The sequence below is a fragment of the Talpa europaea genome, assembly GCF_964194135.1.
Source record: "Talpa europaea genome assembly, chromosome: 11".
Taxonomy (NCBI): Eukaryota; Metazoa; Chordata; class Mammalia; order Eulipotyphla; family Talpidae; genus Talpa; species Talpa europaea.
Window position 1 is genome coordinate 64,721,646 of NC_140078.1, and position 14,514 is coordinate 64,736,159.

General features: G+C 36.2%; 1 protein-coding gene across 1 annotated transcript; it reads left to right on the forward strand.

Annotated features, from left to right (window-relative positions):
- Nucleotides 1-371: 371 nt before the first annotated feature.
- ARF4 (ARF GTPase 4) lies at nucleotides 372-13,431 on the forward strand (the record flags this gene model as incomplete). The annotated part of the gene is made up of 6 exons (XM_084247677.1): nucleotides 372-438; nucleotides 7,063-7,143; nucleotides 8,107-8,216; nucleotides 10,355-10,426; nucleotides 12,025-12,150; nucleotides 13,345-13,431. 6 exons carry the CDS (start codon nucleotides 372-374, stop codon nucleotides 13,429-13,431), a joined length of 543 nt encoding a protein of 180 aa, XP_084103803.1.
- Between the last annotated feature and the right edge of the window lie 1,083 nt (nucleotides 13,432-14,514).

A 14,514-nucleotide genomic window follows, 5' to 3' on the forward strand; every position in this document is an offset into this window, starting at 1 on the left:
ATCTCTCGCGTGCTCATGCGCAGTGGTTCGGAAAGTACCGGAAGCGCAGGGGGATGGGGCCGCGGTGACGCGATTCTGTCCGCGTTGGAGGGGCCGGCCGCCGCCGGAGTCGCCTCGGCTGCCGCGTGACGTGGCACAGCCGAAGACTTAACGCCAGAGCCGGAGCTGCCTCGCCAGTCGCGTAGCAGGTCCTCGCCTTTGCTAACTCCTGTCCCGGCGCTTCGCCTGACGTGCCGGCCAGAAGCCGTCCCCGCCGTCCTCTTTCTTCAGCTGCGCTTCCCTCTCGCTCGGTGAGCCGCGAGCGCGAAAGAGAAGGCCCGAAGACGCTCCAGCCCCTTCTGCTCCTGCCCATCGCAAGCGCTCCTACCGCCATGGGCCTCACCATCTCCTCCCTCTTCTCCCGCCTCTTCGGGAAGAAGCAGATGCGCATTTTGATGGGTGAGTGAGGGGCCGCCAGCAGAGGCCAGGCCCCTGTGAGGGTCGGGGTAGGCCGGGTTTCTGCGATTGGGGCGGCCTGGGGCCTGTTCCCCACCCCCTCCCTCCGCTCGCTGTGGAGGGGGAGGGGCGGTGGGCTGGGGGTCGGGAGGAATTCTTAAGGGGGAACAATGGGATAAAGATGGGCGGTCCCCCCAGTTCTGTCGACGAGACTGGACAGGGCGAGGGTAGTACTTCCTCCTCCTGGGTTTGGTTTTCTCTCTTTGATCTCTTATTGAAAACCCGACAAGATTGGGCGGAGATGTGGGGCAAGCGAACTCTGATCTCGCAGAGCCCCCGAAGACACCGGCGAGATCCATTCGGAGGGTGCGCTCGGGCTCCCCTTCTTCTCCCCGGTGTAGGCAGCGGTTTGGGAGGGAAGGGGAGCGACTTCATCCGACCTCCTCCCCCTTCCGAGTACACACCCGCACACTCCAGCGGTGTGGGAGCGAGCGGTCGCCGAGAGTCCGGAGCCGGCCTTGGCAGGAAGTGACCAGGCCCAGTGCGGTGGAAGGGAGCGCCCGAGGTTTCTGGGGAGCACCGAGTCCTCTGCGCTCACTTGGCTAAACTTTGCATCGCGCTGAGAAAAGGGGGATTTCCCGCCCTCATTTCCTTATTACTGTCCCTGGAAAGTGAGTTTATCGTGAATTTGTTTTTTCTGATTACCCCAAAACTCAGCATATTTGCCTTTCCACTTTTAGTCTTTTTTTTTTTTTTCCCAACTGACTAAGATATAACGGGCAAAAAAACATATAGGCTAATTTTTCTTAAAGTCGATGAGAGGTTTTCAGTAACTGAACATTAATACGTTTAATTTTAGGATATCCTTGTTAAATGATAGTTACAGAGACTTTCTGGGCGTTCTTTTAGAAAATAGGCTTTTCAAAGCTGCTTTTCAGGGTGGGTTTTTACTCAGCTGGAAGAGAAGGGGCTTGTTTCTTGGGTCATGCAAGCCACCCCTCCTTTATTGTACTGCTAGTAGTCTACATCACTGCTAAGCTCCACGGGCATGAATAGTCAGTCAATCATTCCTAAAAGGAAACCTTGTAACTTCACACAGTGAAACTTGGTTCATTAACTTGTTTCCTAAGATTGGGGGAGAAAGCTTTTATTTTCGAGTTTCTGTTACCAAGGAAGGTTTTTCGATTAAGGTTCAGTAGTATTGCCAGGTGTGTAAAGATTTAAACACACATTCTGTAATCTCACTTTTCTGTTAATCCAGCTTCTTCACAATTCATGGAACAGTTAATAGTTCTTTCACAGAGATAATGTGTTTTCTCTAAGTTTCTCATAATATCTGAAGAGGAAAGTGATTATTTAAGGAGGGAACTAGCACATTAAGCTTTAAAAGTGACTGAAAGTTGGCGGTGTGAAAAGGACCTGGAGTCAGTGGGAGAACTTTGTACTGTGATAAATGGATGTCCAGCATGTTCCTTAAAGGAATTTACTAGTACAGGGTTGTGTTCCTGAAGATGTGTTAGTCCTTTCAAGATTTCTTGTAAATGAATTTTTATTTTTTCATTTCCTTAGTCTTTTGTGATGGATAAACGTTTCAGAAGCAGAAGGCAGTTGTCATAAGTGACTGTTTACTGTCTTATGGGAGCATTTCTCCCACCTACCCTCCAAAGATAATGGTTGAAAGAAAATGGAAAAGGAAAAGTACTTAAGTTTTTCAGGAGATAAGTTATGAATTGGAATTACTCATTTTAATTCAAACGTTTATCACTGTTTTGTTCAGTACTTTTCCCTTGATTAAACACTTAAGTTGCAAAGTCAACTTCTGTGGTGCTTGTCAGATAACACTTTATAGGGAAGATAAATGCATAAATAGAGTAAGACGTTTGGTAATTCTTAGATTTTTTTTTGATTGTTTAGCTTTATGAAAGACAACAAATAACACTGACTCTTAAGGTGTCTGCTGCTTAAGTATTAGAATTTACAGCAAATGCTTGTTTTTTTCAATATTGATGTTCTCTGGCAGGTATGTATGCTTCCTTTCCTTTGTAAGGCTTAGTTAAAATTCATGCCTTCTTGAGTCAGTGATTTTTTTCAGACTTCACCAATTTAAAGTGTGTTAAAAAAAGTTTGCTTATTGTGTCAGACTACTGTGGAGAAATTTTAAGCTTTAGTCTATCCTTACTTTCCCAAAAGTTTGAATTTACTTTTAATAATGTGTTTGATTTTACAGTGTTTAGTTAACTTATTAAAAAATTAAAAGCCAATACAACAGAAATTGTGTCGCAGCCTTTGAAAAGAGAAATCTCTTGTGGGAATATTACTTAAATTCAAAGACAGTTTCCACCTTAGATTTGTCATGTCGCCATGAATTACCCCATTTCAAGTCTCATCTCTGTTTGATCGGTGATAAGATGTAGTTTTGGTAAATGACTCCCCAAATTTTGTTTTAATCTGAAAACACTGTCTTCTATATAGGAATTCTAGTGTCTTTGGTGAGTAATCTTGCCTGCTGAAAAATGGAAAAAGTGTTGCTTTCTAAAGGACTTCTAATACCAGTATAGTTCTGAATTACCTTATATGTGACTGGTCTTGGCCAGACTTCAGAAGGAAAAATCTTATATTTGCCATTTTGAAAATATTACCAATATTTTAGGTGAGGCTTCAAACTGGAGAGTGGTATTTTAGACTTCTCCCCTAGCATATTTTGTAAATGTATTTATTATGTATATGTTCTTTTCGAACCTATTTATTATGTATAATTTCTTTTGTCATGAAAAAAGAAGTGTTGATTACTGGTACCCTCAGAGATGCACTCTATTAGTAGAACATTTTATTCTATTTTCTCTTATTCTTTTAAAAGGAAGTTTTTGTTCCTTCAAAATTGTAGTTGTGCTGTAGGTATTTTTTTGTATTCTCTTTTTTAACTTAGCTTATTATGAGCGTTTTCTCAGGTCGTTAGTTGGAAACAATTTCTAGCCTTTTTAAAGGAAAAGGCCCTTTGATTAGTTACATGAATATAGGAAAACAATAGAAAAGGCAAAAATCTTCAGTTTCATGCACTAGAAGTTGATATAGCCATCCTTAGATGTATCCTTGTACGCTATTAACAAGCTATGTCTGTTAGAGATGTTGATAATTTGCTAGTTAACACGAATTCCTCAGTCTGTCTGCAAAACTTAAGCTCATTGTAATTTTTCTTATACTTTCTATACGTTTTCAGTTTTGATGGTCAAACTGTTGAGGAATTAGATGAAATATGAAGATACAGTCATGTCCACAGAAAAAAACTAAATACAGGATGACAGTATATAAATACTTTTGAGAGGTCTGGCGTCAGACAAGTTTTTTTAAGAGCTGTAATTCATCTATATAAATATCTTTAAAGTTAAAGAAATGCACATTAGGTAATCAATACCTTTGTAGTGTACAATTCAGTGATTTTTAGTATATTCACAAAGTTTCGTAACCATCACCATTGTCTAGAATACAGAAAATTTTCATCAGCTTAGAAAGAAACCCCAAATAATTTAGTAGTCATTTCTCCCCCCAATTCCCCTCCTCAGTCCTTTTGCAGCCACTCATACTTACTATTTCTGTGGACTTATCTCTTCTGAATAACATACTATGAATATGTCGCCTTTTGTGTTAAGTTTCTTTCACCGGGCATGTTTTCAAGGTTCAATAGCATGTATATGTTTTTGTACTCTATTTTGTGACTGAATTCCATTGTAAACCATGTACACATTTTGGTTGTCCTCTCATCAGTTGATAGAAATTTGGTTGTTTGCACTTTTAGTCTTATCAATGATTCGTCTGTGATCACGAATAAGTCTTTGTGTTGGGTATATATTTTAAATTTTTTTAGGGTAAACAGGTAAATTTTCTAAAAATAGAATTGTGTGTCATATGTTAACTACATTTAACATTTTGAGAAACCTACAAGCTTTTTTCAAAGCAGCCAGCCTATTTTATAGTCCCAGAAACTATGTATGTGGGTTGTAATTTCTCCACAGAGTTAGGGTTTTGAATACCTAACTTCTGTGATCTTGGGGACATTTTTGAACTTGAGATGCCACATCTGAAAAATGGAGGGTTATTGTGAAGATTAATTTACAAAAATGTATGGAATCACCTGCTTTTGTGCTTTTGAAACACAATATGCCCTGAAGTTTAAATTACTTGTTAAATTACTATGCAATTGTATTTCAAGCTTTCTCAAAAGATAATTTGAAATATAAAGGAAAATATGAAGAAGTATCGCATTTGAATTTTACTCATCTGAAAATATGCTCTTGTTCTTCCCAGTCTCCCTGCATTTGTTTTTTTCCTCAGAGTTGCAGTAGGAATCTAACTTCCTAAAGTATTTCTTGCTACCATGATTTGATAGACATCTTTTTTTTAATTACTGGCAATGATTTTTAGTTAGTTTTGCTGCTATTAACAATTTGGTCAGAGTGCAGGTCTGGTTAAGAACAAGTAATTCCTGTGTATCTCTCAGTACAGTGACTTGTTTATGGGAGTGGGAGGGAGGGAGGGCATTACTGGACTGTATAGATTAGAGTCTGTCTTATCTTGGCTGGTTGAGAGTTGGTTATAGTTTCATTTTGTGGTGAACCTGTTTGCCAAATATTGCAATATTAAGGAAATACATACCTAAGAACTAACTGAGGTGGCACAAAATTGTTAGACCAATATGTTTTTGAGTAAAGAACTTTGTAAAGAGTTTTGAGCAGTATATTAATTTGTGCATCTTAAATTTCACTGTAGAAATATGTATTTTTAAAAACTTCTGGTTTTCATTTATATAGCACTATTTGGGGTGTAAACACCTCCCTTTTCCTATAAAAATAAGTATATAAATTGTATTTAAGGCTCATAGTGGTCGTCGTCTTGATAGACGCATCAGGAAAAATTACCAGCCACAATTCTCAAAGCATAATCCAGTGGTTTTTCTAATCAGCATCTCCAATCTTCTGACTTAATCTTAGGTATTTGGACTTAGTGTGAAAGGTGAAACTTACTTTATTTAAAACTTGATCAAAATACTTACGAAGACATATTGTCTTAAGGGACTTAGCTTTTTCAAACATTGAAGAGATTAGATTGTTTTCCCCCATTTCAGTATTTTTACTGAAGATGTCCAACTTGAAGATAGCTACTTTTTTTTGTGTGTGTGTGTTTATTATTTGTGTATTTTCTAGAGTTATGTATTCTGATCTTTCTGATACTGGTTAAACACACACACATACACACACACACACAAAACAGAACACTTCCCTAGAGATAACAGTTGCTTCTTATGCTCATGAATGAGAGTGTGAGTCAGCTGCTCATTTTTTTTCTTAAAAAGATTTATTTATTTATGCCTACAAGAGCTGGGGTACAGGCCAGCGTTGTGAAGGGTGAGAGGTTTCACCAGAGACAAAGTGGGGAACAGTACAGGGGGATGGATTGAAATACACTGCTGAGGGAAGCAGCGGGCAAGACAGGAAAGGTCTGCTGTGCCATGTGGGTTGCTCCCTGGCCAGCCTGAGGATCGAACTCATGCTGCAGAGGCTGTGGACAGCTTCGTAGGTTGTCTCTTAACCCCTTGCACCACAGGAGGCCCAAGCTGCTCATTTTAATAAGTGTCTTAGTAATTTGGAAAGCAGAAACTTGATTTCCAGTATAAGGAAGTAATAAACAGTTTCACTAGAGGACACAGTAAAACAAGGCATAAAATTCCTTAATCTCCAGAGAGATTTTAATAGGATACATGGCAAAAAGGGTTATATGGTTGTAAGGACTCTGAATTGCCTGTAGCCTTCAGATGTGTTTTGTACTAACTGATAAAAGTTAAACTTAATTGCAGGAATGTAAAATAGATAAGTGAGATGATTCCTTTTTAACTTAATAGCATTATTCTCATGTGTCAAGTCATACTTTGATTTAAATATTAAAGCATCAAATCAGTACTCAGTTGAATTGATTTCAAAATCTGTGATAGTGTAAATAAGTGTCCATATTCATTGTCCTTAAATTGATACTTTCAATGAGATTATTAGCTATTTATTTTTGACTTATAAAAGCTAGCAAACAGTGTGGTTTTTGATTCAGACTTAAAATAACCATTTATTTTGTTCTTCACTGTCTCTTAATAAAGAGGTATCCCCTTGTAATAGCTTTTTTTCCCCTTTTAACCAGAAACCAAGACATTTCTTTCCACTTGTATCTTCTTCATAGGAATCATTAAAAAAAAAATTAGACATTATTTACATTGGTGATAAATGGTAGGACCATTTTTACAACCCAGATGAACATTTTTGCACATTTGACGTTGAAATGGATTTAGGTAGGGGTAAAGTTGACATCATCTATCTTCTATTGTAAAAAACTAGTATATAATTATGTATTTCCTCCCAGCATCATGACCTTTTACCCAAAATTGGTGCTTAAATAAGGAAAATTAAAAAACAGTTGAATGACTTTCTATAGGAAATATTTGTGGGAATCAGAAATAATTAATTTCACTTCTAGTGCATTTATGACTTGAGAAGTCAACTTTTATTTTCAAACTATGAATTTGTTGTAAAATTACTGCTTAACATGTGCTTTTGGTCTGGAATTAAAATCTATATTGTCTTCTTTTAGTTGGATTGGATGCTGCTGGCAAGACGACCATTCTGTATAAACTGAAATTAGGAGAGATAGTCACCACCATTCCTACTATTGGTAAGAAAGTTTACAGATGACTTTATAGCATAATAATGTATTTTATGTAAAGTGAAATGGAATACAGTTTTGTTTTAAAATTTTTCAAAAACATTTTTGTTTTATTTTTGATGTTTTTTAAAAAGATTTATTTATGCATGAAGAACTGGGGTTACAGGCCAGAGGTGTGGGGGGTGAGAGGATTCACCAGAGACAGAGTGGGGAACAGAATAGGCAGACTGATGAAATACGCTGCTAAGGGAAGCTGCGGGCGAGTCAGGAGAGGTCTGCTGCACCATGTGGATTGCTCCCTGGCCAGGGATTGAACTCGAGCTGCAGTGGCTGTGGATAGCTTCATAGGTTGTGTCTTAACCCCTTGTGCCACTAGGGAGACCCCTATTTTTATTTTTTTTAAAGATTTATTTATACATACAGGAACTGGGGTACAGGACAGAGGTGTGGGAGGGGAGGATTCACCAGAGACAGAGTGGGGAACGTAACAGGAAGACTGACTGAAATACACTGCTGAGGGGAGCAGCAGGTGAGGCAGAAGTCTGCTGTGCCATGTGGGCAGCTACCTGGCTGGCCGGGGATTGAACTGGTGCTTCAGAGGCTGCAGATAGCTTCACAGTGAACTGCTTAACTCCTTGAACTTTTTCAAAAACATTTTTAAAGAGCATTTTCAGGTCACAGAAAAATAGAAGCTTAAAATTTTCCATCCACATCTGGAACCTTCCTCCCTCTTAGACATCACTCCTATGAACTTACACTGACAAATCATATACCCAAAGTCCATAGTTTACCACCTTAGGGCTCACTCTTGGTGGTATATATTCTATGGTTGTAGACAAATGCACAGTGACATGTATCCATCCTTATCAGTGTCCTGATGAGGACACTAGAAAGACCAATTCTGAGTGAACTAGTTTATTTTCTTAATGACATTGTACACAGCGGTCATACTAGTTTTTGTTGCTGTTGTAGGTTTTAATGTGGAGACAGTAGAATATAAGAACATTTGTTTCACAGTTTGGGATGTTGGTGGTCAAGATAAAATTAGACCTCTTTGGAGGCATTACTTCCAAAATACCCAGGTAAGGAATTCTACATTTTTATAACTGCTCCAAAGTTTGTTAATATCTACTGTTTATTTGAATTTTTGCATTTACTGTATGAGTTGGCATTTTTCTTATTACTACTTCCATGTTCTTCAGTGAACTCTTTCACTCAGGCCTTTGAAGGGTGGAAGATTTATAGAGCCATCTAGCAGTATTTTGCAAGATTCTCAAGATGGAACTAGATGTCACATCAATTCTATTAGTTCCATCTTAGTATAGAAAGTAAGGTCTGTAACTGTGTCATTATAGTTTTTAATGAATGTAATACAATTAATACTCCTTTACTTAACCCAGTTAAGTACTTTACTAAAAACACATGAAGAAAAAAAGTTATTTTTTTTATATTCAGCTCTCTTCATTTTAAGCTGCTTTTATATTATAATGTGGTATATTTGGTACTCATATGGTAGAGATCTTAATGTTGCTGTAGAGCAGTTGTTCTCAAGTTTACACATTAGAATTGCCTGGTGAACTTCAAAAATCTCAAAGCCCTGATCATAATTGCAGATCACTTAAAGTAGAATTTCTAGGGACACAAACTGACTATCAGTAGTATTTTCAGACTTTGTGGTGCATATGAATCAACTGGTATTTGTTAAAGTAGAGACTTATTCTATAGGGCCTTACAAGGCCTACAGTTTTGCATTCCAGCAAGTTCTTGGATTATGGTACCGATGCTGCTGGTTTAGGATCTTACCTGAGAAGCAAAGCTGTAGTATACGATTTTTCAATAACATTATTGGCATTTTGGCTGGATCATTCTTTGTTGTTGATTGAGAGAAGGCTCGCCTTTGCATTGTAGGATGTAGACCAAAGGAAATTGTCACGTAATTACAGTAGCCTAAAACAAGTGGTAGGTTCCCAGGCAAGCTTGTACTATATTACTACATTATATTACTATAATGGGTAAATAGAAAATGATGAAGCCTTTTGCCCTCAGTGGATTTAATCTAGTTATAAAGCTGTCGACAGTTTGTGATGTTTTAAAATTCAACTAATTGCTTCCCCATTCCATTTCTTTTGTAGTATAGAGTTATATTTGTGAATGCCTATAAGAATTGTTATTTTCCTTTTGTTGAGAGTTCTGTATTTCACCAAGTGAACCTTGATTTTTTTCCTCATGTATTTCACTTAAGACTTCTTTCTGATTCTAAAGTTGGCAGATAACATTCTGGAGTAAGGCTGTCTTCCTGATGAAACATACAAAAATTAGTGTAGTGCATGCCCCCACCCCACCCCCCTTTTTTTTTTTAACATTTTGTGAGTAAGCTAATTCTTTTTTTTTAATTTGGTAAATTCATGATTTTTAAGCATCTTTGGTTATTCTTTTCTCATCGTCCCTACTTTATGACCATTTTGTTACTTTGACTTACCTGCAAGTAAACATGTGAGGGCACATAGAAAGGGACAAAATTTATATTTAGTGGAGCTGATTAAAAAATTTAAAAGTAAGATTTTTTTAATTTGAAATAAGTTAAAATCATAACTAATGTTCAAATTCATTTTCAGTATTTAGAGCACTGTTCTCTTTTTTAAGAGACATCTTCCAAAATAATTTTAAAAATTGTATTTTTTTGAGGTAATGTTGGTATACAACATGGTATGTGAGTCAGAAGTACAGGTTCACACCTCTTTAGATGTATGTTACATCCCACACCCATCACCAAGGCACCGTAGTACTCCACCATAGTCTGTTAGGCCCTCTCCACATTTTCCTCCTATCTGTTCCTTCTGGTCTCAGTTCTGCAAGTCACTTTTTAGGGTTTGGTTTAGTTTGGTTTTGTCTGTTCCTTTGTTTTGTTTATATTCTACATACGAGTGAAATTGTCTGATATTTAACTATCCTTCTGACTTATTTCACTTAATTTAATCTTCTTCAGTTTCATCTATGTCATTACAAATGGCAAGATTTTATCTTTTTTATTGCTGAGTGGTAGTGTGTGTATGTACCACATCTTAATCCACTCATCTGTCATTAGTACTTAGGTTGATTTCATAACTTGGCTGTCGTAAATACTAATATACAACTGTTGATATGGGATTGCTATCTATACTTACGTTTTATATCTAACTTGCAAATTTTTATTGTAACTTAACTAACAATTTTTCCCCAGGGCCTTATTTTTGTGGTAGATAGCAATGATCGTGAAAGAATTGAGGAAGGAGCAGAAGTGCTGCAGAAAATGGTATGAGTATTTTTAAATTTTATCATTCATGAGATCTTTTTTTGTGTGTGTGTGTGTGACGGGGGGGGGGGGTGGGGTGGGTGGGTGGTGGTAGTGGTTGATAACATTTTAACTATGATGGGATTTACAGGGAAAGATTTTTTTAGAGCTAGGAGGAAACTTGAGCGGTTACATCATCATATGTTCTTAGTTGTGCAAATAAAAATCCCCTAAAGAGCTTTTTAAATAAAACATAAGAGCTACTGAGAGGGCACAGAGTAAGTTGGGAAGAAGGCCTAGCTTGCTTTTACAATGCTCCATGGGTTATTTGATGCCGATCTCTGGTTCAGGATGTCTGCTTTAAGCTAGTCCATTATATTATTTATATAAACTATAGTTTTGAAGTTTTTGTGACATAGGCTAGGAATCCTGTTCCCAAGGTTATTGGTTCATTTTTTTTCCTGTGATATGACTATAATTACTTGGAAATATTTTGTCATAGCAACTGTGATAATTCAACCTAAAGGTAGCAGCCTTTTGGTTGATGGTACTTAAATTGTGGATTGAGGGCTTTATATATTCATATTGAATTTTCTCCAGTGGGGGAGCTTATTTCAAACTGTATCCATTAAAATGTTGACTGAAAGGAAGTCTTACGTCTTGTTTATTGTTACTAAGCTTAGAGTGCGGTTTATAAAACCAAAGTATATGTGTAAAAGCCACTCATGGTTTCTTGTCTGAGTTAAATGTCACCATCCTCTGTTCATTTTTTGTAAATAGCTTTATTGAGATATAATTCATGTGCCTTTAAGTTGATGGTTTTTAGTACACCCAATTTTATATCATCACTAAAATGTAATTTTATAACACTGTCATCACTCTTTCCCCACAAATCCTAGCACCACTAGCATTCATTCTCCCTTCTCTGAACCCACGTTATACACCCACCTCTGACACCTACTAATCTTTTGGTCTCTATAACATTTGCCTATTCTGGATACTCATATAAATGGAATCATGTAATGTGTAGTCTTTGTTAGTCTGTTTTTTTCCCACTTTGCATAAGTTTTAAAGGTTCGGCAATAATAATGTGTCAGTGCTTCATTCCTGTAGCCTTTTACTCTTGGTATTATTCTTGTATTTTTCATGACATTATTAATGATCTAATCATTATATTGTCCCCTTGCCAACTGAATAAAGTCCAGAAAGATAAAAGGATAAAAGTTCAAAAAGGTTCATCATCTAAATACTTTCACTACTCAGTATGTTGAGATCCTGCCATAAATGTTTGTTTCCATATGTCTTTGTCCTTGCCAATTTTGACCCTCAATGGTTGGCCATGAGTGCTGAATTGAATGATTTACCTGAATAGAGTATAGGATGATTAGTTTGTAAAAAACAGTTTTTCTTTACATGAAGGCATATGATTATTTCTCTGGATTTTAAAGTGCAACGTAATAAGATTTAAGTGTCAAGATTACCTGAACTTAATGTAGAGAAATTGTATTGTTGTTTAATAATAGATTTAATGTTGATAAATGATATGCAGGTAGTATTTTATCTAGTTTGTTACAATATTTGGATTCCAGTTTGGTAATTGTTAATGTCTTTATTTCCAGCTTCAGGAAGATGAGTTGCAAGATGCAGTATTACTGCTTTTTGCAAACAAACAGGACTTGCCAAATGCTATGGCCATCAGTGAAATGACAGATAAATTAGGTCTTCAGTCTCTCCGTAACAGAACAGTAAGTACTTGGAGGTTCACATTTAACCTCCTATTAGAATTATTAGCATAACTATTTTTTAACTTTAAGGGTGTAAAGATTTTATAATCTTTAAGGCTATAAAGATTTAAATGCCATCATTTCACCTGATTTTTGGGAATTTTATCCTCAAAATTCTAGTATTAATAAAGATGTAGAAAACTGAATTGTTATTTTCTAGTAACACCATTCTAGATCATTGATTTAAATATTAGCAAAACAAAGTAAACTGTTATACAAAGATAATATAAGAAGCTGTTGATGTATTTTATGCTTCACGATAATTTTTCATAGCTTGTCAACAAGACAAATAACCATGCAATAGCAATAGACTATCTGAGACGTCCTGGGCTAATTTAAATAAATTAAATTGTAAATGACACCAGTTTTCCATGCTGTAGAGATATGAATGCATACTTTTCACAGTCTTCTAAGTTACATAGGTGGGTGTATTTAAATAATTGGTGTCATGGTATGTTGCATTGGCGTTGCAACTTTAAAGCAAGGTCTTTATTTTAAGCCAAAATAAAAACTAATCAACAGAAAATTAATAAAAACAAAATATTTCTTAAAGGTATTTACATTGCTTTCCATATTTTTTTCTTGGTACTTGTAACTTTTTCACGGCATTTCATATAGTTCCTGGAGATCAAAAGTGGAATGCAAACTACTGAAAATAGTTTGCCTATAAAATATTAACCACTCCTGCTCTTTCAGAAATTTGTCTCTTCTACTCTAAATGTAGCTTTATGGAAAACAAGTGGGTTATAAGGACCTAGGTGTGTAGTTTATCAGTTACTATCTTCCTATGACTTATTTCAGAAAAAGTAGTGAATAGTTGATTAAATCTAATGAATTGGTAGGAATGACTTTAGATAGGAGAGTTTCATGAGGAGATGTGAGAATGCTCCCAATCTATAGTTAAAAAATAATTAAAATTAGTCATTTGTGAGCTGCAGTACGTTAACATTTTTATTTATTTATCATGGTTTTATATTAATTTTTTGTTTTCTTAATTTTCTATATATTTATAGTAACTGTTAATAAGATGTAAATGCACCCTATATAAATAAAGTGGGGGAAAATAGTTTCTGATTAAGAAACTTTAGATGCTGTGGTTATATATAGTCCTATTTATATAAAAAAATACTTAATATATTTTCTTGTCCTTTATAGTGGTATGTTCAAGCCACTTGTGCTACACAAGGAACTGGTCTGTATGAGGGACTTGACTGGCTGTCAAATGAGCTTTCAAAACGTTAAATGAAACTGGATATCCAACCAAGGACATGTTTGATAGAATTGGTCTAGGCTTGTTACAACAAAATTAGTTTGCATCTTGGTTATTAAACAGTATCTGGGACTGGTTTGGGCAGAATATTACAGCGTTTAAACTTATTTTGTTGCCAATTATTGTTTGCCAAGTATAATGTTGCTATTTAGCAATATGCTTGGCTTTAAAGAAATTCTCCTTAACTTGGAAAAAAGTATCCTCTTTTACTTTCTACCCTTATGCCTCAATGCCTGGACATAGCTATTGTTGACACTTACTCTAAATCTGTTTTGAATGTTTTTTAGCCCACAACAAATAATGTTAAAAAGTTACCCCTTGCTACTTTACTGATACCTTTATCATTCCTGGGGCAGTCTGCTGATTTGAAAATGTAGCATTCCATTTGTATTTATTTTTCTCCCTTGCCAAAAAATTTTTCTAATACTGCTTGTGCCAGCCAGGGAAAGGCTCCAAAACACTACCCAGATCTCTTATACTGAGAAACTTACTTTTCCCCCATTCTTGACTCCTGGCTTCCACCAGTCAAGCTTACCTTGATGTGGTTTGGGTTTGATAGCTATTTCTGTGCTGGTTGCAAAGACTTCATATTGAGATGATTTTTAATACTCAGCAGATTGTCTTCCTTTATATTGTATCTTTTTTATGTTGCATGTTGCTTTTGGTATCAGCCTCTTTGCCCACTATATGATAATTCTGCTGATATTTTGTTTATTGGTGAACATATCTTCTTTAAGAGATTTTCAAAAACTGGTCAAACTCAGTAAGTTTTCTTCATAACCCATTTGGAATTATTCCTAATAAAATGATAAAATATGTAATTGTGTGTGTTCTTTTTGAGTCTTGAAGAAGTTTGAAATGAATTTTTTATTTAAAAGTTGATTTGCATATCTTGCATAATTGTGGACAAGAGTACAGATCCCAGTGAGTTTATTGATTGCTTAAATAGGAAATAAAGTATGGGTTGCTATCATTCCTGTGTTAACAGTGGGAAAGCTTCAAAAATTTAGTTTTCTGTGATAAAATACCATTTTATTCCATACATTTCTAAAGTC